Consider the following 22,806-nt stretch of genomic DNA (forward strand, 5'->3'; position numbering starts at 1 on the left):
GGGCGGTGCGATGCGACGCGACGGGGCAGCAGCCAGTGACCGCCGCGAACGGCTCCTCCCCACGGGGGCCGCGCGGCCGGCAGCGACGCCCGAACACAACAGGGGAAGACACGGAGGACACGCGAGGCGAGACCGCACCCGCGCACCGCAGCTAGCCGCGCGAGGCAACGCGCGAGGCAACGCGCCGGTCCCCACAGCCAGCGCGCTCCGCCCCCGTTGCTACGGAAGTGAGGTCACGCAGTATGGCGGCTCGGAGCCGAGACGGCTGAGGGGCTGGTCTTGGGGGGAATCCGCGTCCATCCTTCTCGGGAGCTGCGGCGGCCGTGCTGCCTGTCTCGCTAGTATCGAGCGGCGGGACCAAAGCCGCGATGGCATCAGGAACTGCAGGGCTGTGAGGCGGCAGAGCGCGAGCCGGCAGGGCGGGCAGAGCAACTGAACCGGGTCGCGGACGAACCGAGCTGCCGCCATGGAGCTGAGGGTTGGGAACCGGTACCGGCTGGGCCGGAAGATCGGGAGCGGCTCCTTCGGGGACATCTACCTGGGTAAGGAGGGTGGCTCGCTAGGGACGTACCTGGTGGGTCTGTGGCTCAGTGGAGAATGTCGGGGGTCGGGCCGGGGTGGGCGCTGCTCGCTGCCGTGCCCGCTCCCAGCCCCCGGCGAGATTGGGCCGGGGGCAGCCCCCGGGACCTCATTTCACCCTGGCTGGAGCTCCGGCTGCGCTGCTGTCCAAGAAGTGCCCTTTGATATGAAGTACCTTGCTAGAGTCACAGCAGTAGCAATTTAGTATTTCGTTGACATCATGTCCTAATTTGGACAGTGCGGAAATCAGGAATTCTAGCTTATTTAGCTGCCTCTTCCCATTGTTGTCTTGTGACCTTGGGCACTGTTTATCTTCTCATCTGTAAAACGGAGATAAGAGTATAAATCCCCTCATTTGAAAAAAAAAACCCAACAACAAAACACCACCTTCAGAAAACTGTTTTGGGAAAGAAACATATGCATCAGGGTTAAATATCACTGCAGTGGACTAGGAAAAATTGCTGTCACAGGGATGTTTGTTTCTCCTGCGAGGCCTAAAAAAAAAAAATTGCACAACTGCGAATGACTAGATTGCAGTTTAAAAAAAACCAACCCCCAGTCCTTCAAAGAATCATCATAGTTTGGCTATCCTGTTGCTTGACTGTTGCCCTAATGCCTTATTGCGTCCATCTTATTCTGCTACCGTGGCTTCTGTGCAATTGTAAAATTTTCAATGTTGGCATTGTCTTTGCCAGTCCATTTATGTCGCTCTCTATCATAATGGCTCACTGCTTAGGATTATGATGAGCAGTGGTGGGTAAAAGAAGTTTTGAAAGGCGGTATTTTTAAAATACTCAATGTATTCTGCAAACTCTCAAACCATAAGAAATGGGTTAAATCCAGACAAATACAGATTTTATATCCTGCCACATAGAAACAAGTAATTTGCATTTGAAAATTACAGTAACTTAGGAAAGCAAGTTTAAAAAGGAGGGGGGAGGTGGAACTTGCAGGGGCTAAGGTACGTTAACTGCATACATCTGGAGGGTAAAAACAACGTCACTAGCTAACGTATGTGGTATGTCTGGCAGTGTGCGCAGTATGAGAGGTGGTTTTTCTTCCTAGACAGCAGTGCTTCATGTTGCAGCACACAGCTGGCATTCCTAAATAATTTGTTAGCTAAAGCTGCTTGTTTACAGATAATGAAATACTGGTTATCTATAATATAGATCTTACGCCTGATGAAAAATCCACGTTTCTAGCTGAAGGCACGTAGTTGTCTAGAGGCAAAGAACATGATTCTTTGCCTCTGCAGTGCTTGCATAAAAGATTGAAGACTACTGTGAGAAAGATGGTGTCTCTCAAGAACTGAAGCCTTTTGTAGAGGCCCGTTGGGTTTGCCTACCGTTATCTGGTAAAACAGAGGCATTCGAACACTATGCTTTTTGTGATAATGAAACGTGATGTGGTTGGTTTTTTTTTAAAAAAAAAAACCCACAAAACAAGTTTCTACTTGGTTGTTCAGACTGTACAGTAGGATGTAAGTGCCTCAAAATAACTTTTAAAATTCTTTCAGAGATCATGAATTTTTTTTTTAAGTGCACGCCTTCTGATAGTCCTTAGTGAATTTGTAGATTACCTCATTGTTGATTTCCAGCTCAGTTTTATGCTTTGCAAAGGAAGATTTGATTATTTTTGCCTGTTTCCAGTCCCCCTGTATTTTTTTTCAATGCAGCTACAAGGGTGTTGAAGACATTCCAGAGTGGAGGGAAGGGACCTTTTTTCTTCCTTTTTTTCAATCGGTTCTTTGGAATATGGAGCTGACGACTCTCTTGTTATTATCATAGTTCTTTCATATTCTTCCCTATTCTCCCTCCTACCTCAAAATATGTCTTCTGGAATTTGGAACAGCCCCAGCTTTGCTTGCTTAGAGTGGCAGGGTCTACGGGACAGGATTTTGAAATGTAAGGTGCAATTGTAAATAAAGGCATGTGGAAAACTTAAGGAAACTAGATTTTAGGAGTATAGCATACCTGCATCTTTTGAAGTTACCCTCCAGAGGAAAACGCGAAAGAAAAGGATTCCCAGATATTCCAAATAGTATAAAAGATGGACTAGGGACAAGGGAGGGGTGAGGGGGGATCAGAGTAAGCATTTCTTTTGTCACTCGGTCCACGAGGTCAATGAGATGAGTCATGAAGGCATTGCAGTTGCTGTGTTTTCATGATTTTTGCATTATGTATATATTTTTCTTAAGAATGAGTTTTGGGTTGTAAACTAATTAAAATAATTTGCAAGGCTTTCCTTATCATAGAGGATTTGGCTATTCCAATTAAATTGGAATTTTGCATTTTAAAAGAATATACTTTTACAACTCTAGGCTTTTTTTCACTTACAAATGGTGACTCCTCATTATACTTCTTGTTACTACTTTTTAATTATTGATTCTTCTCATAATACTGCTTCTTGTTCTTCCACGCATATTATTATGTTTTCCTTAAAATAAGCTAAGCTTTTGGTGATTACAGAGTTATTTTAGAAATTTTGTGCCAGGGTTTAAGTGGGGACAAAAGTCCTTACTTGGGGACAAGCACTGGATTGCTTGGAAGAATTATTTGTACTTTTGTCCCCCTCTCATCAGTTTTTCTGGACCCAAATATTTTAATTTCATTATTTTAATACGAAATCTCTTGTCTTGAAGGAGAGGGTTTATACGGAAGTGGAGTTTAGGCTCGGGATCTTGGCTATCTTAGGTGATAAAGACTTCTTGGGAAGAGCAACTATCCTAAGAAATGACCTACTAGATTGAGACCGTGGTCCATGAAGTATCAGTTTAATACTGTGTTGAGCAGAACTTGATACCGATAATACAGGTCTTGATCTTCCTGTGCCGTTTTTGCCCTAATCAAACACAGAAGTCTGCAGCTGTCTATAAAGAGATGTGTCTTTCAGTGTACTTGGACAGCAATTTGTGTCTGTTTTGGATTGGAAAAGTTTAAAAAAACCCAGCCAACTAAACCAAAACCCCAAACCAACCACGTCTGTTGCTGATCACCCGTGAGATAATATCGTCTTTGGTCCACACTTTCCCTGATCTTGGCTACTGTGGGATTGGGGAGAACAGGTAGTTAATGTAGGAATAAGCAAGAAAGGTCGGGAGTTCTGTGGTTCAAAATCGAGATTGTTATTTGTTTGAGGTGGGGAGTGCAGTACTAGATCAGAAGATAATGCCTTCCTCCTTGTATTGTTGATCTGTCCTTTCACATTTCTGTGAATATGCACAATAATAATAATACTACTCATGTGTGCAGCACACAACAAGACATTGTATTAGCCTAAAAAAAAAAGCATAGTCTTGCGTGAACTCATAGGTAATTCCATGCATCATCAGTGCTTTGCAAAGTGAAGAGTCATACCCATTTTGAGGTGTGGGGTGTTAGCCTTGGTTAGCCTGACTTTATAGACAAAAGGCTATAAAGCACTGAAGTAGCTCCTTAATCTCAGGAACAAGATTTTGCAGTTATAATAGTTAGGTGAACACATTAGCTCAGTACTCTGTAATGGTCAAAGAACAGCATATGGGAAAAAAATAGGTAAGCAGAAGAAAATTGTGATTATGCACCTCTGTCTTAATTGTTTTGTGTGACCCTCAAAGAGGGCAGTACGGAATTGGAAAAGGTACGGATAACTGAAATGGGGAATACTTAGAGGTAATTAAAAATTACTTCTATACAAAGAATGACAAGAGTTTTTGAACTCTGAAAAGAGTTAAGGGAAAGCGGGGTAGGGTACAAGTCTATGAAATCCTGAACATCGTGGAGAAAGTGAGTACAAAATTATTGTTTACTGTTTCTTTCCAAACAAAAACTAGCAGACCACAAGTTAAAAATTTAGGCTTTTAAGAGTGGGGATCAGGACAAACAGCAGGTGATGTACTTCATGCGATCCTAAACCATGAGGTAATGCAGAAAAGAGAAAGCAAAATTCTGAAAGTAGAGAGACTCGGCGATATGTCTAAAAAGTGTTACGCGTCTCCTTTTGCCAATTCCTGTTTCACTGTAGTTCCTAAGTTGTTTGGCTGTCAGAGTGTGTATCTTCTTGACTCAGTGTTTCTTTTTAAGAATGTCAGTTTTTCCCGATACGTTTCAAGTTTGAAAGTGAACAGGTAAGCCAGTTTTTCAGTTGCTTGATTCCTGAAACAAGAATTTAATGACATTTTTAAAAAGTTTTTTTGAGAGGTCAAGTTCTTAATTCCTAATAATCTGCCCCCCTACCGGATAAAATCATGTGGTGTCAAAATACATCTGGAATATGTTGAGACTTAGGGAAGTTGTAATCTCTGTTTCCAAGGCATCAGAGGAGGTGATCTGAATTCCTAGCATTTCTTAGCTTGGCAGGGATACATGCCACAGCTGTAAACATTCATTCTGAGCACTTCCACCACAAACTGGAAGTGGAAAGACACCCTTCAGAAGATACACTCGATCGTTGGTTTTTTAGTGGGATAGCACCAGTTTTGGCTTCCTGTGCTGCAGTGTCTAATAGCTTTCTCTTAAACTGCTAGTCTGTTGGAGACAATCTGTAAGACTTCAGAAGAATTTTTAGATAGTCGTGGCTGAAAGTACTTAATAATCTCTGGATGTTTGCCATTGAGTAGTAGTTTGTCAATATTTGTTTTGTTTCAGTCTTGACAAAGGAAATGCATCTTAAAAATATTTTGACCAATGTTTTAAATTCTTCCGGTTTTAGGAACTGATATTGCTGCCGGAGAGGAGGTTGCAATTAAGTTGGAATGTGTGAAAACCAAACATCCTCAGCTCCACATCGAGAGTAAAATCTACAAAATGATGCAGGGTGGAGGCAAGCAAATTATTTTTCTTCTTCAGAGATGTAACTGGTTTTTTATGTCTTTGATGTATCTGCCACCTGGAAGTATTTAATGGTTAAGATCTCTTTTGACATATAAGGAGAAGGTGGGAAAAGGTGGGTAGGGTAGGTGAAGAGCTACCTCAGCTCTTCTGCGAGCAGTGTAGAGTAGCAGTTCCAAATCCATGGCTACCAAACTTCATGATAACCGCTGAGATCCTCCAATGCTGCTCACGGTCCCAGAATATTAGAATGTGAAAACCTCGAGGAATGTGGAACAAAGTTTGGTCCCGTCTGGCAGTATACTGATTGACTTTTGTTTCTCACCGGTCAATGAAAGACGGTAACCACTGCTCTGGAGCATTTAACCGGACTTGCTTATTATAGTAGCACAATTCTAAACTTAGTAAATTCAAGTTAATTTTTGTTATATATGCTAGTATTCTTTCTTCTGAGTTAAAAATATTTCCTTGCTGTGGGAATTCTAAGGCAAAATAGCATTAGTGGTAGAGAACAGGAGTGAAGCAACTTTGTAGCTACTGTGTGGTACTCTGCTAGGATAACTCAGCTATATATTTTGGAATTCTGCAAACGTAAGATTCCCATGCAGTTCTGGGACGTAAACTCAGTGTAGTTAAGTTTTGCTTTTGTTTCATAGTCCCTTGAATTCTTCGTAAATGAGGCTATACTTTGCATAAAGACTACATTCCACGCTGTATCTCAAATGCAAAATACAGTAATTGTACATCTAGAAATGGATGATAATTTGCATTTAGTGTATTTGCATCGAGTTACTTTTTAATTCCTGCCTCATTCAGTTGACGCCTGTGTGTAACCTGAATAGCCTTCTTAAAGTGCTTCCTTTATGGGCCTACTAAGGCCATGATGGTGGTTTCTTTCTGAGGACGGATGCTGCGGAGGCAGGTGGCAGAAGGTTAAGTTTCCATGTGAATAAGGGTTTCGCTGTGAAGGGAATTCAGGAAAAAATAATACATATCAAGTAAAGGTAAGAGCTTAAAATGGGTGAATTACACTATTTCACTTCCGTTGTGCTTTAACCCAGCAGGCGGCTCAAACAACCACGCAGCTGTTCACTCGCTCCCCCCCCCCCCCCGGCCTCAGTGGGATGGGGGAGAGAATTGAGGGGGGGAGAAGCAAAACTTGTGAGTTGAGACAGTTTAACATGACAGAAAAGAAAGAGAACAATAACAATAATAATAACGATGATAAAAGAATATCTGAAACAAGTGATGCACAGCATAATTGCTCGCCACTCACAGACTGCCAATGCGCAGCTAGTTCCAGAGCTGCGGTCCCTGCCTCGGCCAGCTTTCCCCAAGTTATATACTGTGCATGACGTCATATGCTATGGAATATCCCTTTGGCCAGTTGGGGTCAGCTGTCCTGGCTGTGTCCCCTCCTGGCTTCTTGTGCATCCCCAGCCTCCTCGCTGGTGGGGCAGTATGAGAAGCCGAGAAGTCCTTAACTTGGTGTAAACGTTGCCTAGCAACAATCAAAACATCAGTGTGTTACCAAGCTTATTCTCATCCTAAATCCAAAACGCAGCACTATACCAGCTACTAGGAAGAAAATTAATCCCAGCCGCAACCAGGGCAACTTCCAAAATTCATAAAATTAACTCAAAGTAAATGCATTTGAAAGTCTGAATAAGGCTCCCTACATACAGGTTTAATTAAAAATATTTGACCGATTTTACAGTTTTGTGTGAAATAACTTTCCTGAGTTTGTCCACAAAGCGGGGCTAATTTTAGCTCTTTCAAGCTGAATGTATAACGCGTCTCATAAACAGTGCTACTTTGGTAGAGATTCACCAAATGGCAAATACAGTGGAACTGGAGGAAAGACAAGAGTATGAAGCAAGGGTGAAAATTCATTGCAAATTGAAATGCAAGAGAGCTATTGTACAGTGATCTTGCAGGCTTTGAATCTAAGAAGTTAATTTCTAAGGCCTGCTTCAGTAATAATATTTAGTGGCTTGTCAGTGTCTTTATTTTCAGACTTCCCGTTTGCTCCTTATTGCCATCTTGGAGATTACACAAGTATTAATACTTGTAAAATGCTTAAGGTTCAAATCCAGCAGAAATGCTGAATGCTTTCAAGTTACAAGCTAAGCACAAAGGCGGGGAGGTTTCTGGGGAAGAGCAAAAAGGCTATTTTTAGACCTCTGTTGCTATAATTTTATATTGGTTCTTCTGCGAAATTACCAAACTTTTCATTTCAGAATGGCTGAAGGTAGCATAAAGTATTAAGCTTCACTGTAAATACAATCATTCACAGTAGTGACCTTCTTAGAATTCATCTAAAGAGCCTTGAAGATTTGTGTGTATGAACTGTATAAATCAAATCGTTATACTGAATAAACTGTCTCCTTTTTTCTAGTGGGTATTCCCACAATTAAGTGGTGCGGAGCTGAAGGGGACTACAACGTAATGGTGATGGAGCTGTTGGGACCCAGTCTGGAAGATCTCTTCAATTTTTGTTCCAGGAAATTTAGTCTCAAGACAGTCCTATTACTCGCTGACCAAATGGTAGGAAACTGCTTTGTTGATCTTGACGGTACAGTATGTTGGGATATTGAAATTTCCCAATTAAATTGAGAGATAATAACCAACTATGTTTTATTTCTGTGATTTAGAGGTGAATAGGCTGTATCATTAGAGAAAAGACTCAGAATTAGTTTTGTTTCTGTAAATATAATGTGTCCCATCAAAAGTAATTGCAAAGTCTTAATTTGATTTTTAAAAAGCTGGACCTGTGCTGTTTGCAAGCCAGGTGTTGCACTGCTCAAAGACAAAGAAATTCCCCCAAGAAAGTTTTGGAAACGAATGTAAAATAGACACAGATAAACCTCTCCAGCTCTTTCCCTGTTACCTTCTAAATTATGTTCTCTTTAATGCTCTTACCTTTTACAATAAAAAGTTTCTTTACCTCTTTTATCATTAAGACAGTGTTGCTAGTGTTTTTATAATAAAAAGTCTATAATAAATAGTCTCTTGACGATGATTTTTTTTTTCCCTGTATTTAGATTAGTCGAATTGAATATATTCACTCTAAGAACTTCATCCACCGAGACGTGAAGCCAGATAACTTCTTAATGGGCCTGGGGAAGAAAGGCAATCTTGTCTACATAATAGACTTTGGATTAGCAAAGAAGTATCGAGATGCTCGAACTCACCAACATATTCCGTATCGTGAAAATAAAAACTTAACAGGAACTGCCCGTTATGCATCCATCAACACGCATCTTGGAATTGGTGAGCTGGGGAAAGCAATAAATAAAAATTTTAAAAGTGTCGATGCACGTAGTTTTAGTGCAAGTAGATGTTGCTTTATGGAGGCGTAGAAGACAGTCCCTGTTTCTAGCACTAACAGTGCAGCATGCTTGGCCTCGTATCTCTTGATTGGGTGGGATTTGGTTTGTAATTCTCAGGAATGGCACGGTTTTTTAGTAACTGCAAGAGTGATAGGCTTTTTCTTGTACTGGATGAGTTTATCATGGGCATAGTAACTCTGAGCTATCTCTTGTTTTTCTAAGGGTTTTTATGACAGTCTTGTTGCACAGTCTTTTGTTTTTTCAGTAGAAAATGAAACCTAATGAGTCCACTTTTTTATGCTGTTGTAGAGCAATCTCGCAGAGATGACTTGGAGTCCTTGGGCTATGTACTGATGTATTTTAACCTGGGCTCCCTCCCCTGGCAGGGACTGAAAGCAGCAACAAAGAGGCAGAAATACGAACGTATCAGTGAAAAGAAAATGTCTACACCCATTGAGGTTTTGTGTAAAGGATATCCTTGTAAGTTACTCTTTTGTGGCACTAGGCTTACATGTTCACATTTTAGTGGTATTTCTTTTTTCTTTACGCTGAATTCTACCAGTCTTTTTTTACTTCTCGCACTCCCCGCCCTCCACCCCCACCCCTTGGACACGTCTGTGATAAAGATACTGTGTTTTCAAGACTGGGATCTTTGTGTTCGTAGACCATTTCTAGTTATCCAGTTATCCCTTCGCTTAACTATTAGTAAACAATCATTGTGGTGCCCTCGAGTCGAAGGGTGGCTTGGTACGTCTGATTAGCAGGGTATTGAACATGCATGTGTCTGTGCTGGCTGCATAACTCTAACAGACAAATAGCTTTTTGAGAAACTACCCGTTTCTTCATACGCGTGGGTACTGTTTCTTGGATGAATTGGGTTGTATAGTCAGATGCACCTCTTACTTATTGCAGTTGTTTCACTTGGGAATTCTCATTCCAGGTTCATCTAGTTTGGCCTGTTGATGGTCAGCATCTGTGAGAGGCATAAGAAACCCTCCTATATCCTAGCATCATGCCTCAAAGCTGTTCCGTTTATCAGTTTGGTATTTACACCACAGTAATAACTAAGCATTTTTGAGCCTTGCAAAATAGTACTTAAATCTGTTTGAAAACTTGTTAACATTAGCTGCCATCAGAGAATATTGTTGATCTTTCATGAAGAGTTCTGTCTGTTCTTTCCGTGCTCTTGGCTTCGGCAGCTAGATACAATAACGAGAACTATAGTTTTTGTTAGGGTTGTATGAAAACTTACTGTCTTTGATCTGTTTTAAATGTCGCTTGATACATGCTCCTTTACATTCATTAACTATGTTTTTTCTCTGGGCTTAACAGGCAGGGAAGACTAATCAATGTTTCTTGTGCTGTTTGTTAGTATTTCTTTCTTAATGTAAATTATTAATAGTTCAGCGAGAAAGACTTGAACTCAGAAGCTGGTATTTTGATACTGCTAGTATCGCTGGCATATTAAATTCACAACTATATTCATTTTTTTGCTGTGTAACTAATATTTTGTGTGCCATATTAAAAAAAGGTGTTTGGATTATTGCAAAACTAAGAGAGTAGCTTTACTTATGTGGGAAATTTGTATGAGTCCCCTAGTTTTTGCATGTTTTGCGAGGTAGCAGAGATGAATCTTTATGTGACTTAACAACAAAGATATGTTATTCGGTGTCCCGCAAGAAATTGCATTTAAATGCCATCAAAACAAAGAAAGGCCAAAAAATCTCCTTTCTTTGCTCAACTGTGGTTTTAAACCTGTCCTCCCCCCGAACTGTTGGTTAAAGAACTCTAGTATTGGGTCCTCTCTGCTGTTGACAAATGAGATCTTTGCCTCCTCTGTGATAGACAAATAATTTCATTTTCAGGTTGACTTGATAGATGGGCTATGGTGTTGCCTTCAGTAGATTTCTAGTATTAGGTCATTGTTCTTTTTTCTTATGTTTAGGAGATTCCCTGTTTGTTGGGTTTGGGGTGGTTGGGGTTGGGGTTTTTTATTCGGAACTATAAAAAGCAAATGTGAAGCTGAAGGACAAAAACAGGCTTTCTTTTATTACAGCTGAATTTGCCACATACTTGAATTTCTGCCGTTCTTTGCGTTTTGATGACAAACCGGACTATTCCTATCTAAGGCAATTGTTCAGAAACCTCTTCCACCGACAAGGGTTCTCCTATGACTATGTGTTTGACTGGAACATGCTGAAATTTGTGAGTAGCTGGCATAGCTTTCTAAAACTTTTTCTTTTTTTTTTCTTTTTTTTTTCTTTTTTTTTTCTTTCTTTTTTTTCTTTTTTTCTTTTTTCTTTTTTCTTTTTTTTCTTTTTTTCTTTTTTTTTCTTTTTTTTACTTTTTTTTTTTTTTTTTTTTTTTTTTGTTTTTTTTTTTTTTTTTTTTTTTTTTTTTTACTACATTGTTAGTTTTGAGTATCTTAACTGATACTGTGAGATCGTCTTGCCTTTTTCCTCTTGGAAGCTCTGTCGTCTAGAAAAAAAGATCAGGAAATGAAGAAAAGCAGGAGATACAGGAGCCATGAGATGGGAGTTGAATGACAACTAGGTTGAAGTTACAGTATGTGTGTACATTAGCATTTTGGAGACCATCCCACCAGTTGTATGAACAGAATTTATGGCAGTTCTCAAGAAATTTTACCAAAATAATTAATGCCTTAGCAAACTTCAATTCATGGGTTGTCCCTTTCTTTATTTTCAGTATTTTTATCCAAATATATAGTTGTAAGCTCAATAATCCCCCGAGTTGTTCACTAGTCTTGACCCGTAGGGCGCAAGCAGAGCAGCTGAAGATGCTGAACGTGAAAGGCGAGAACGAGAGGAAAGATTGAGACATACACGAAATCCGGCTGTGCGTGGATTACCCTCCACTGCTTCTGGCAGGCTGAGAGGAACGCAAGATGTAGCTCCTCCTACTCCTCTTACCCCAACTTCACATGCTGGTAAGTAAGCAAGTACCTGGATAGATGCACCTTGTAGACTGCTCGAATTTGCAGTTTGTTCCTGGTCATTGGAAATTTGAAATAAGAATTAGGATACCTGAGTGGTATTTGTCACTGGTCAGGGTTTGGGGTTTTTTGATTGGTTTCTTTCCCCCTTTTCAGTAGGTTGAAGGTAATTGCATGCTACTTTTATTTCTGTGAATGTAAAACAAAGGCCTGGACGTCTCTTGTTTGACTCTGTGGAAGTTTTGTGTGCAAACAGCGAGAATGTAATTTTTCCAGTGAACATGTTGTAATCCCACTTCTCGTTATGAGAATCTAATGTGTTTTTTCTCACAGCCAACACCTCTCCTCGGCCCGTATCTGGTATGGAACGAGAAAGGAAAGTGAGTATGAGATTGCATCGTGGTGCCCCAGTCAATATCTCGTCGTCTGACTTAACAGGCCGACAAGATACCTCTCGCATGTCAACCTCGCAGGTAAAATAGATTTCTATGTAATGGAAAAATGACGGCTATTTGATAAAGTTAATTTGCCAAAAGAACATACCAGCTAATTGATGTGATTTCGTACTGATTTTGCAGATGATGTTGACTCGTATAAATACTTGACACTTTAACTGAATGTTTGTGATGTGGCTGTAGACTACTGTAAAGAAAAAAACTTTTTTTTTTTTTTTTACCTTGGCAGTAATAAGCATAAAGTACTGAAAGTAATACAGAGTCATTGGTGTATGAGATGATGCAAAATCCTAGAGATACAGCGTTTTTACCTACAATTATGGTGTTCAGCTCCTTTGCTCATTTAATTTCTTACTCTGCTTCCTCACTGATAACAGATAGAAGTTAGAGGCAGTTTTGAGTCATGTTTCCAAATCAACAGAGCAGAGAATATTGGTGCAGAATAGACAAGAAATAGTTGGCGAAGAACAGAAGAGTGCAAAAGTGAAGAAATGTTGTACTGCAATTTAGAGCAGATGATAAGCCACATACGTGGATGATTTGTAGGTCACAGAAGGCTCATTTGAAGAGGATGGCAGGAGGATGAATGATAAGAGTGGTTCATAGCCACGGTCGGCACTGAAATCATCCTCATTGGTCACGGCGACTTAGCAAAGAAGTTTTAAGGAATTCTTCTTTTTAAGACTGACTAACAATGTTTAAATATGTTTTCAACTCTATGCTATAGCTGAAACATTCCTTTTTCACGGTATTCACACAGACTTGTCCTCAGTAGTGTGTGGCCTGGCTTTGTACAGCTTACCTTCAGTCTTACCTACAGAATGCGGAATTGTCTGTACTATAGGCATACTGTGACGTTACCGGGAGATCAGTCTGTTAACAAGGACTGGTGCAGTCGCCGCGTGGTTTTTCCATCACGCCTCAACGCTGTGCTGGAGTTCTAAGTGCATAATATTTGCCATGTACTCGTTGTATTCCTCGTTGACAGAGCATATTGATGAAAATTAACTCAATTCCTTTTGGCTTCATCATTTAATTGGCAGAATTAATTATTTTGGATACTACGTGTTCTTATATATAAAAATCTTACTGCTAGAGGGGAACGCTCTTTTAGATGGAGACCAGGTGGGTGTCTCTAATGAAGACCGAGGGTGAACTGGATTGGAGAAACAGTTCTGCCATAACAAAAGGGAAGTGGGATTTTTTTGGATTAGTTTTCAGATGAATGAATAATTTCACCATGTAGCTGCGCAAGTGTTTGTGCTTGCAAAAGGGATGAACAGTTTGGGAGCAGAAATGACGAGAGTAGGAGACAGGTGAGATTTTCTGTATTGGCTTTGGTGGCAATTTTTGCCAGCTTAAATTGTTCGCTGAACTGCAATTGTTGCTGCCAGAAAGTCTCGTGTCGAAATATTTTATGCTGAAGTTTGTTAACAGTATGAAAACAAAGAGGGCAGAACTGTGCTTAGGTATGGATCTTGTAAATATGCCTAAATACCTGATAGAAGGATGTAAAGAAGGTGCAGCTAGACTCTTCTCAGTGATACCCAGTGAATGGACAATGGGCACAAATTGAAATACAATAAATTCCATTTAGACATAAGAAAAAATTTTTTACTGTGAGAGTGGGCAAGGACTGGAACAGTTTGCCCTAAGAGCTTGTGGAGTCTCCCTCTTTCAAATTACTTGGAACCCAATGGGACTTTGTCCTGAGTGGCCTGCTCTAGAGGACTGTGCTTCGGGTAGTGGGATTGGACTAGATGATCTCCAGGGGTCCCTTCTGACCTCCTCTGTTCTGAGGGGCTGTGATGCCGAGTTCCCCCTGAACTTTTACTCAAAGTGTAAAGATGGTTTCCTGGTAAAGCGTGTATGCCTGGGGTTTGTCTCTGGCGTTCTGAGCAAATCCCAGATGCGTTGTCGCTATTACCAGTCAGACAAATAATTAATGGGAGTAACAGAAATAAGTGCAGTGATGCTACTTGACTATGTTAGGAGAGAGTATCTCTTTAATTTTTTTGCTTTATTATGGACGCGTGACGCTTTTCTAAACATTGTAAGGTACGAGTAATCCAGGTGGGTTTGCAGATACGTTTTGGTTCTGCCTAACTTGTAAAATGGGAATACTCTGAGATTGCGTAGGACGGTGGGTTTTTTTGCGTAGTCTTTGAATATACAGATGTACAATTTGTGGTGTGGGCCAACAGTACAGTCTGGCTTAATGGCACATTTCCGTACCTGCCCTTTTTAACACTCTGTTCCGAGAATAGAATCACTCGGCTGACTTCTTTACAATCCCAGTAGCTGCCTAGTCGGGATCTTCTCCGAGTTCATTAGAATTAATTATTCATCATCTGTTGTCTTCGTTTAGTTCTTATCAAGGCAGCAAACCACTGCTGGTCTCCGCTCATGATGACTGAGTAACAGTGTGTGACTGTAGTATAATTTAAACAGCTTCCCATGGGCCTCTCGGATTTGGAAGGCAGGAGAGATTTACTTAGACTACCTTGTCACACTTCCCCTTGAGCTCGTTAGAGAAAATTCACTTCTCATTTTCCCAGTTCTTGCTTACTCCGTAGCAGGCAAGATGGCTCAAGTTGCAAGTTTTCATAGCTTATGCTCTTACTGTCTTCATAATGTTAAAGTGGTTCTTCCATAATCAGAATTTATCCTTAGATGTTAACCAGGTTACCAGTTAAGGCCATGGGTTTCCCATTATCTTTATATCTTGTTCTTAGCCAGGAAAACCTGAAGTATTCAACTCGCGTGACAAGGTTAATAAGGAGAATTTTGATTGGCTAGGTGTAAGAATACAGAAAATCATCCATACCACTTCTTATCAGGAGAACAGTAAAGAACAACAACTGTTTGTCCATGCCCGTTCCAAGTGTGTTAGTTTCCTTTGTCTTAAGTAACTATGTTCGGGAAGTGCTTAGATCATACTCCTGGTAGAAAGCAGTTTTTAAAGTTTGCTATGCAGATCTACAGATGTCTTATGTTAAGAACAACGTTTGTTAGAGTTGTTATTTATAACTTGATAAATTAGCTTTGTTATTTTATTTGGATGCCTTGGTTTGGTGAGGCAACACTGAGTCTGTAATCTCCATCATCTAGAGGAAGGGCTGCTGCTTGTTAAACTCTGAGCAATGGAAATGTGCAGAGGTTACTCAAAGAAATAATGAAAGCTACTTACCTCTAAGTAGAGTTCTTAAAGATGACTCGACATTTTTATCTTTCTTTTTTCCAAAATGAGTTCTGATCAGTTCAGACTGAAACTGAAAACTAAGGCTGGGAATGTGGATAATATGAACCAAAACTCTCTTACGGAAAACAGATGATCTCAGAGAAATTTAACACTCATGGAAAATCGGTAATTGGTAAGGATAGCAAAATAGGTGTCATGTATATTCCCCGCCTCCAAGGTATTGTCCACGTAGTACCTAAATCATTCTCACTGTAAAGACTAGCGCTTCGTAACGCTAAGCAACAAGTGTTTATTGGAGTAACAGCTAGCATGTTTACGAAACAGTTTGTGAAACTTAAGCGTTTCTAACGAAATGACATAAATTCTATGGCACACGTTCAGTACTTTTCTCAGTTATATGGAAGTGAATGCAACAGCCTAAAACCTGCAAGTTGTGAGGTGTTTGACAGCGATAAACATTAGTAAGAGCTGAGCAGTCAAGTAAAGCCTATTCAAATAAAGTGTGTATTACTGCAGTACTCCTGATTAGGATGAAGGAGCGGAGCCCATTGTCTTATGTATGGGAACTATATCTGTGGTAAGCAATGGTGTAATGTTGGGAGAGGTTGGTGTGATGTCATAATGAAAGGGCATAATTTCATCCTTGAATCTTATGTATAATACAGTAATGAACAGAAATGGAGAGGTTATTTCATGTCATTAATGAGACGGATGCTGGAATATTATACTTAGTTCAGTTCTCAGTATCTTAAATTGTTGGAAAACTGTAAGTAACACAGAGAAGAGCCATAAAAATTGAGCTTTGGAGAACAGATTGTACAATGCAAGAGTTTCAAATCAGCGTCTTTCAGTTTGTCTGAAAGATAAGAGCTCATCTTGAGTTAGTTGTTGTAGTATTTTGGAAACAACGGTTTTAACAGGAACTGACATTTATGCAGAAAACATATGTGAAGAACCTATTGCTTAAAATTAAAATTACTCACATTTAAAGAAAAGCGAAACAGAGGTCTAAGTGAAGGCACTTAGCCACCGAAACAACTTCTAAAACAAGTAGATCGTATGTCCCCTTTGCATCAAAACTGGATTCATTTCTAGGTGGTGTATTCAGGTCTAAAGCAAGCCTAAATTACAGGTCTCTGTGCAGTGAAGGCTTGTGATCTATGCTGGGCAGAAAATCACACCAGCTGTTAAAAGATCCTTCTGCTCTTAAGCTCTGTGCGTGAATTGTTTGCTAAAGTCTCCTTTACGTAGTCACTCTTTAAATGTTAAGAAACGTAGTAAAGGAGGTCATGAGTATTCCAGTAAATGCTACTTTGAGTCAGTTCTGTCGGTCATCCCAAAAGCAGTGATCATCACAAGAGTCTACTTATGGGTGAGTAGCCTTCATTTCCTTTCACAGAAGATTCGATCTGACTGCTCATGGTATACAGTAAGTTGTTTAATTTTTTTTTTCCTGAATGTAGCATGTTCAGCACCCAACGGTCAAAGCTGTGCATAATTCCTACTGGTAGTAGAGGTATTATCTCTGTAGTTAGAAGAAAAGATTGGAATGCTGCACAAAGAAATATTTGATTAAGTCTCTTTGACGGGAGAAATTTTTGGAAGACTGTAGCCAACGCTGGCACTGAACAACTCAAGCGTTGTGCTGCTTCCCTGGGGAAAAAAGCAACATACTTCCAATACCTCTGCATTTTCCATCTCCTCACGAGCAAATCTTTCTCCATATATCCATCTTAATAGGCATCATGTTCTGCGTTGTTCTTCTGACCCTGTCAGCTTTCTTTGCGGGATGATGATTTGTTCCTTTTACGTAGCTCTTAATATGATAGAAATGTCTTATAGAGGTCTGAAATCAGAGCTCCTCAAAAGATACATTTGCTACTGCAAGTTTAGGTTGGATATTTGTTAGACATCTTTATATATTGGGCCAGTGGAACTGTTACAAATTGCTGTCTTTTCCCCTACCTCAGAATAGCATTCCTTTCGAACACCATGGCAAGTAGCTGCTCGTCTCCTTTCGTTGGAAGGCAGCACTGGGTGAGTGCTTCTCATTAGACACCAAAACTTTGGATGGGGTGGGGAAAAAAAAATCTTTGGAAACATCCGACTTTGCTTCTTCTCCTCACGTTATCTCATAGTTGTACCTGTGTCTTCCGGTCAGATGCTTGACGAAGCATTGTTTTTTCTCTAACTTAAAAGTAAATGTCCTTCCAAAAGTTGAATTATTGCTGCTGTTCCACTTGGACTCTTAAGCAGAAATGACAAAAATAGTGACTTTAAAAGTCCCTAAAATCGTTCAAGCGTCAACAATAAACCAAAATAACCAAGTCTAAATTTTAGCTGTTTGAGAATTACGTGTCTTTCCAGGGATGTTCATGCAGCGGTGTGTCATCCGTTCAAAATCAGATCTGCTTCAGAATCGTAAAACCAAAATACTTGTATGAAGATGCAATTGACTGTATTACTCAAATGAGGCTCTGTCTTGTCGTGAATGGAATGTTCTACTACAGCCGTATCCATTTTTCACTGGTTTATATTCTTCTCCATTCCTTATGAGCTGTCATTTTAAAAATGTTCAGATCTATATTTAAAAATGTTCACGTATTAATGAGAATAGTTGGAACATGAGCATCTCAGAGGTAGACAGACTTGGATTTGGGTATTTAGAACTCCTTTCCACTGTTCAGTGCGGTAAAAGTTTCTGCCTTTCTGTGTGCGGCTTTTGGCTTTTTAGTCTGTTCTGCTTTTGGCAATAACAGGTTTCATCAGGGAAGTAACAAGTTTCAGTTGGAATCTGAACCTTGATGGCTGAAGGATGCTTTCTTAAGTATTTCAGGAGCTTCTTTGCTTTGCTTCTTATTAAAAAAGGCTGTGAGATTTTTCTGTTCCTTAATAAATTCTGTTGTATAACTCCGTCTGCTGCCTCACTTTCTCTATAAAGCCTAAGCTTGCACTCATACTGTATCACTGGTTGGTGAAGAATCCCGCTATTCCTCTTCAGTTTTCTCCTCCTGCTTTGTGTGCTTGGCTGACTGTGCACAAGCTGCTTCGTAAACAGTTTGTAACATTAAAAAGATCCAATTGTAAATGGCAGCTTAACACTTTAAAGTCCAATTATCAAACTGTAGTCAAAAATTTAAAAAAAAAAAAATTTAAAAAAGGCCAACCTAAAGCTTTGCATTGGAAAGCTTGCGTGCAGGAGACATGCAGATTCTGGTCTGCTCCGGGCTGTGTCTGCATTGGTTGGCCTTTAGTATATGCCTTACTATTTGTAGCTGTTTACAACTGAAATTAATACTGAATACTGATTCAGCTACTTAAACATTTCTCACTTCTTAAATTGCAGTGATGTGTGGTCGTTTTTCACTTTCGCAGTGAAAGTGTTATTGAAATGATGTTATACTGTTACTGAAATAGGTCAAGCCTTGGAAATTAATGAAGTGTCTTTTAACACAATGTCCCATGAAAAATGAGAAGCCCTTGAAAATAATTAATTTTTTTTATCCTCTTATTGGGATTTTTTTTCCCCAAACATAATTATTCATTGAGTCTATTTCTGCACATTGGTAGTGTTTTCATCTGGTTTGTTCTTTCTTCTGTGCATGTTTATGCTCTGTTTACTTTTCTTCAAAACATCCCCTCTGGCTGGAAAGGTGAATTTTCCATGTTAACTTCTAATAAAGGAGGAAAATACAGGGAACTTCGTGTAGCTACAGGTGGGTGCGAAACATTGTATATAGCTCATTGGATTTTTAAATTCACACGCTTACTTTTGGCAATGAATTATTTTAAAGTACATTGAGAGCCACTTGTATGTTAACTGGAAGAATATGTGCTGATGTTGTCTTGTTTTTTGACTTTGGTAGATTCCTGCTCGGGTAACTACCAGTGTTCTCCAGTCTGCTGTGCACCGATGAAAATTATTTTGCCATGGAGGGCAGATAATGCATGGCTGATCTCCTATGTTACCAATGGCTTTACTAGCAAAAATACCCTAAACTAGAGCGGAAACATTACAATCGGAGTTCTCCATGTGACTTAAAAAAGCACTTGGAGCAACATGGACAGACTCCAGCAGCTGCCATTACAGGACGCTTTTGCCAGAAACCCAATGACCTTAAGAGAACCCTGTGGTAACGGGGCTGGAAAAGAAAGATGGTTTACAGAGTTGACCGCCTGTTATCGGATGGCCATTTCAGTTTTCCTTCCACAGGCGGCAGACTTTACCCCCTTTTTATTATTCTACTGTAACTATAAATCTTTTACTTGGTTTAAGAAAGTTTTTTGTATCATTTTGCTAAAATTATTGGCTTAATTCTCTGTAAAGAACTCTTGCTTTTGTCTGATTTAAAAATGTAGAATATAAACAAACCTAAACTAAAGACAATGACTTGAAATTTCTTGTTTAAAAAAATTAGTCTGGCAGGGAACATGTAAATGAATCAAAACCATCTGACTTTATTTAAACTGTTTACTGATTTGTATGGTCCTATTCTGACTGAGAAGGTTTTCTCATGAAACTTTTAAAACTGTTAGAATTTTACTTTGCTGTTTGCTGTCTTCATTCACACTTAACATTTGACTTTCCGCACAATTCCACAAAGGAATTTTTAAGACTCGTGTTCTTTTTCGTAAAAGAGGAGAACTAAATATCCTGCAGGAGAGTCTAAGTATAGTAGAGATGATGATAATGAATTTCTTTTTTTGTAAAGAATATGAAGGACAAAGTGAAAGACTCTGGCATTTGAGGGATTTAGAATTTGAAAACTTGTCCTGTCTCCCTGCTTAGTTTGGGTAAATGGATATTTTCAAACATAGTTTTTATTGGTAAAATCTTGTTTCCTGCACTCTGAGGCTGGTTAGCTTGGAGGGTATTGCAAGTAGAAAATACATGTTGCTACTGAGTTTTCAGTGAATTTGCATGTTTCGTTCAGCATCTACGTTTTTCTAAATAAATAAATAAATTGATTCAGGCCTTCTGTTTCGTGCCAAGACTCAAAAAAGGAATTATTTAAAAACAAACCAAACCAACTAACAACCGACAACCTATTCTTGCTGTGAAATCCTGAGAATTGTTACAATTCAGGTGCATACCATATTTAATTCTTAACTGCATTCGACCTGAGTATGCCCAGAATTGTTAGCTAGAAATGAATGATTCAACATGCTTAGGTTGTCCAAAAAACTGTTGCAGGTGTTGTCACCTGTTGGTTATGGAATATGGAAGATTGTTCATGTTGTTTGTTACTGTAAACAGTCTCATAAAATAAAAAAAGGTATTCTGTCCTCACAGTACTTGGAACAGTATCAGAAGTACTGTTTATACTAGTATGACTGAAGTAATGGGAAGTTTCATGTTGGAAATGAAAGTATATACAGAGATTTTGTTTGAACATTAGGTATTTTGAGAAATTCTTCCCTGCTTGAAAACAAAATTTTTTAAAGGCCTATTGGTCTTCAAGAGTTTTATGAAGAGTAATTTTTATTGTTTTGGTGTTTACAAATTCTTTTTTGCCCCTCTCAAAAGTCCACGTATTAAATATTAGTCACTCTTCTTTGGATGTTTTCAGAACATTAGCTACTTGCTTGTGTGTACTCTGGGTCTGACTGGGGAAACCTGTGTTTGGGGAAGAGTATAGTGGAAAAGCTAAAGAGTTTGATCCATGGATAAGTTTGCATAAGAGAATTATTTCCTCAGTTACTGTAAACTTCAGTATTTTAGGCATGTGCACTACCATTTGAACAGTTTTACACTTCACTGTGCTTTCCTTGTAAATATCTGTGGTTAATAATGTACTGTTAGAAGGACTTACAAAGGCAGCCTCTTTATTCTCTCTGCATCTGGAACATTAGATTGCTGTACTATACTTAAAAGTTGACTGCAGACTTCTAGAATTGTACTCACTTGTGGGCAATTTTTGTCCGTCATAATAGTTAAATACCATCATGCGGAAAATAGTTAGACTGTCTATATAAATCTATGTATCGGAAACCAGTATCTCAGAGCACTTCATTTGTACTACCACTGTATTTGTGTACTTTAACAATTGTGTAAATACATTCATAATAACTTCTATTCTTCTTTGGTGTAACTTACTTACAATGAATCCTTACTCTTCACTTGGTATAACTACTTCTGTTGGTTTTTGTTGTGGTTTTTTTTTCCTTTAAGGGGTTTCTGTACCTACAAAGAGCATTGTCAGTTGCAAACATTTGAAGACATTGTTGTGGTACTAAAACTTTCACTGAACGATTTTGGTACTCATGATCGGAACGCAGCAGCTAGGGTATACAGGAAGAAAGAGAACACATTCATTGCTTTGCTTACAGAAAGAAAGCGTGTCTTTTGTCTCTTTAAAGGTGAATGTTTTTGTTTGGATGTTGCTTCTTTTCCAGAAGTCTTTTTTACAAGCACTTTCTCTTATCAAGTAATACATTGGATTGATAGGAAGTATGGGAAGAGAATTGCTATTGAGACTTGATCAGTTATGGCAGCTAGGTTGAAAGCAAGAAAAATATTGACCTCTACCCACAATGCTCTGTATTAAAAAAAGTCCTGGATTTTACTATCTTAATTCTCAAAAGTCTATTCATAATCCGAGGGCAAATGCACCTTCAAGAATCCTCTGTGTGTCTGACTAGCAGGCTTTTAAAAGTTGGAAGGATATTTAATTTATCCTCACAGTTTTCATTTAGAACTGGCTGTGTGTTTTTATGTGGAAAATACCACCTGTGCTGCTGTTTTACATAATCTTGATGGTTACAGAGTCCCTGAATTCTTTGTGGTACAAGTACCTTGAAAACAATTGAAAATAAATCCTACGCTTCAAGAGGGATATTGAGTAAAAGCATTTAAGGAGTTCATATATTCCATGTTAACTTCATGAAAGTACTCAAAATCTCCCTTGGAGGAAGGCAGGTAGAACTCGGAGGCATCTCATCCTTCATTCTCCAGTGGGGAAAAAATACCATAAGCACAACTATTTGTTGTCGTTTCCCCACATTCCAGTCCTCTGAGTGGCAGCTCCTCCATAAAATCTGTCAAAGGCAACACTTGCAGAAATTTAATTTCCCGACAAGAATCTTTACAATGAATTTACACATTTCTAAGTAGATCATTGGCTAGAATGTACATGTTCATTTCAAGAATATTTATTTTCTCTTTGTAAAAGAATGAAATAAAAAGTTACTTATTTTGTTCTTTAACTTTTGCTTTACAAAAGCAGCGCTTCATATGTACAAAATACTAAGTGAAAACAAACAGTGCTGCTGGTTTTTTAATAGTGCTGAGCCATCTGGTAAGAAATCTAGATTTAATCCAGTTGTGAGGAAGTGTAATCCACCATGAACTTAATCCTACAGCAAAGTAGCTTCTAAGACTCACTGGATGAGACGGGTTAATAATAAAAACGTTTTGCTGTTAAAGAATGCATTTCATTATTAAAAACAGTACACTTCCCTCTGGTTCATTCAGGTG

General features: G+C 39.2%; 1 protein-coding gene across 6 annotated transcripts; it reads left to right on the forward strand.

The window, feature by feature from the left end:
* Window positions 1-225: 225 nt before the first annotated feature.
* CSNK1D (casein kinase 1 delta) lies at window positions 226-21,456 on the forward strand. Of its 6 annotated transcripts, none has more exons than XM_054846618.1 (10): window positions 231-542; window positions 5,269-5,379; window positions 7,786-7,934; window positions 8,432-8,660; window positions 9,029-9,199; window positions 10,776-10,924; window positions 11,495-11,666; window positions 12,006-12,145; window positions 17,300-17,366; window positions 19,196-21,456. In XM_054846618.1, exons 1-9 carry the CDS (start codon window positions 467-469, stop codon window positions 17,330-17,332), a joined length of 1,230 nt encoding a protein of 409 aa, XP_054702593.1. In that variant the 5' UTR covers window positions 231-466; the 3' UTR covers window positions 17,333-17,366; window positions 19,196-21,456. The 6 variants fall into 6 exon arrangements, with proteins under 6 accessions (XP_054702595.1, XP_054702593.1, XP_054702594.1 ...); XM_054846619.1 differs by lacking the exon at window positions 19,196-21,456 and adding an exon at window positions 18,983-19,045; XM_054846617.1 differs by lacking the exon at window positions 19,196-21,456 and adding an exon at window positions 17,697-18,236.
* The last annotated feature ends 1,350 nt before the right edge of the window (window positions 21,457-22,806 follow it).

Source organism: Grus americana, chromosome 18 (genome assembly GCF_028858705.1).
Source record: "Grus americana isolate bGruAme1 chromosome 18, bGruAme1.mat, whole genome shotgun sequence".
Taxonomy (NCBI): Eukaryota; Metazoa; Chordata; class Aves; order Gruiformes; family Gruidae; genus Grus; species Grus americana.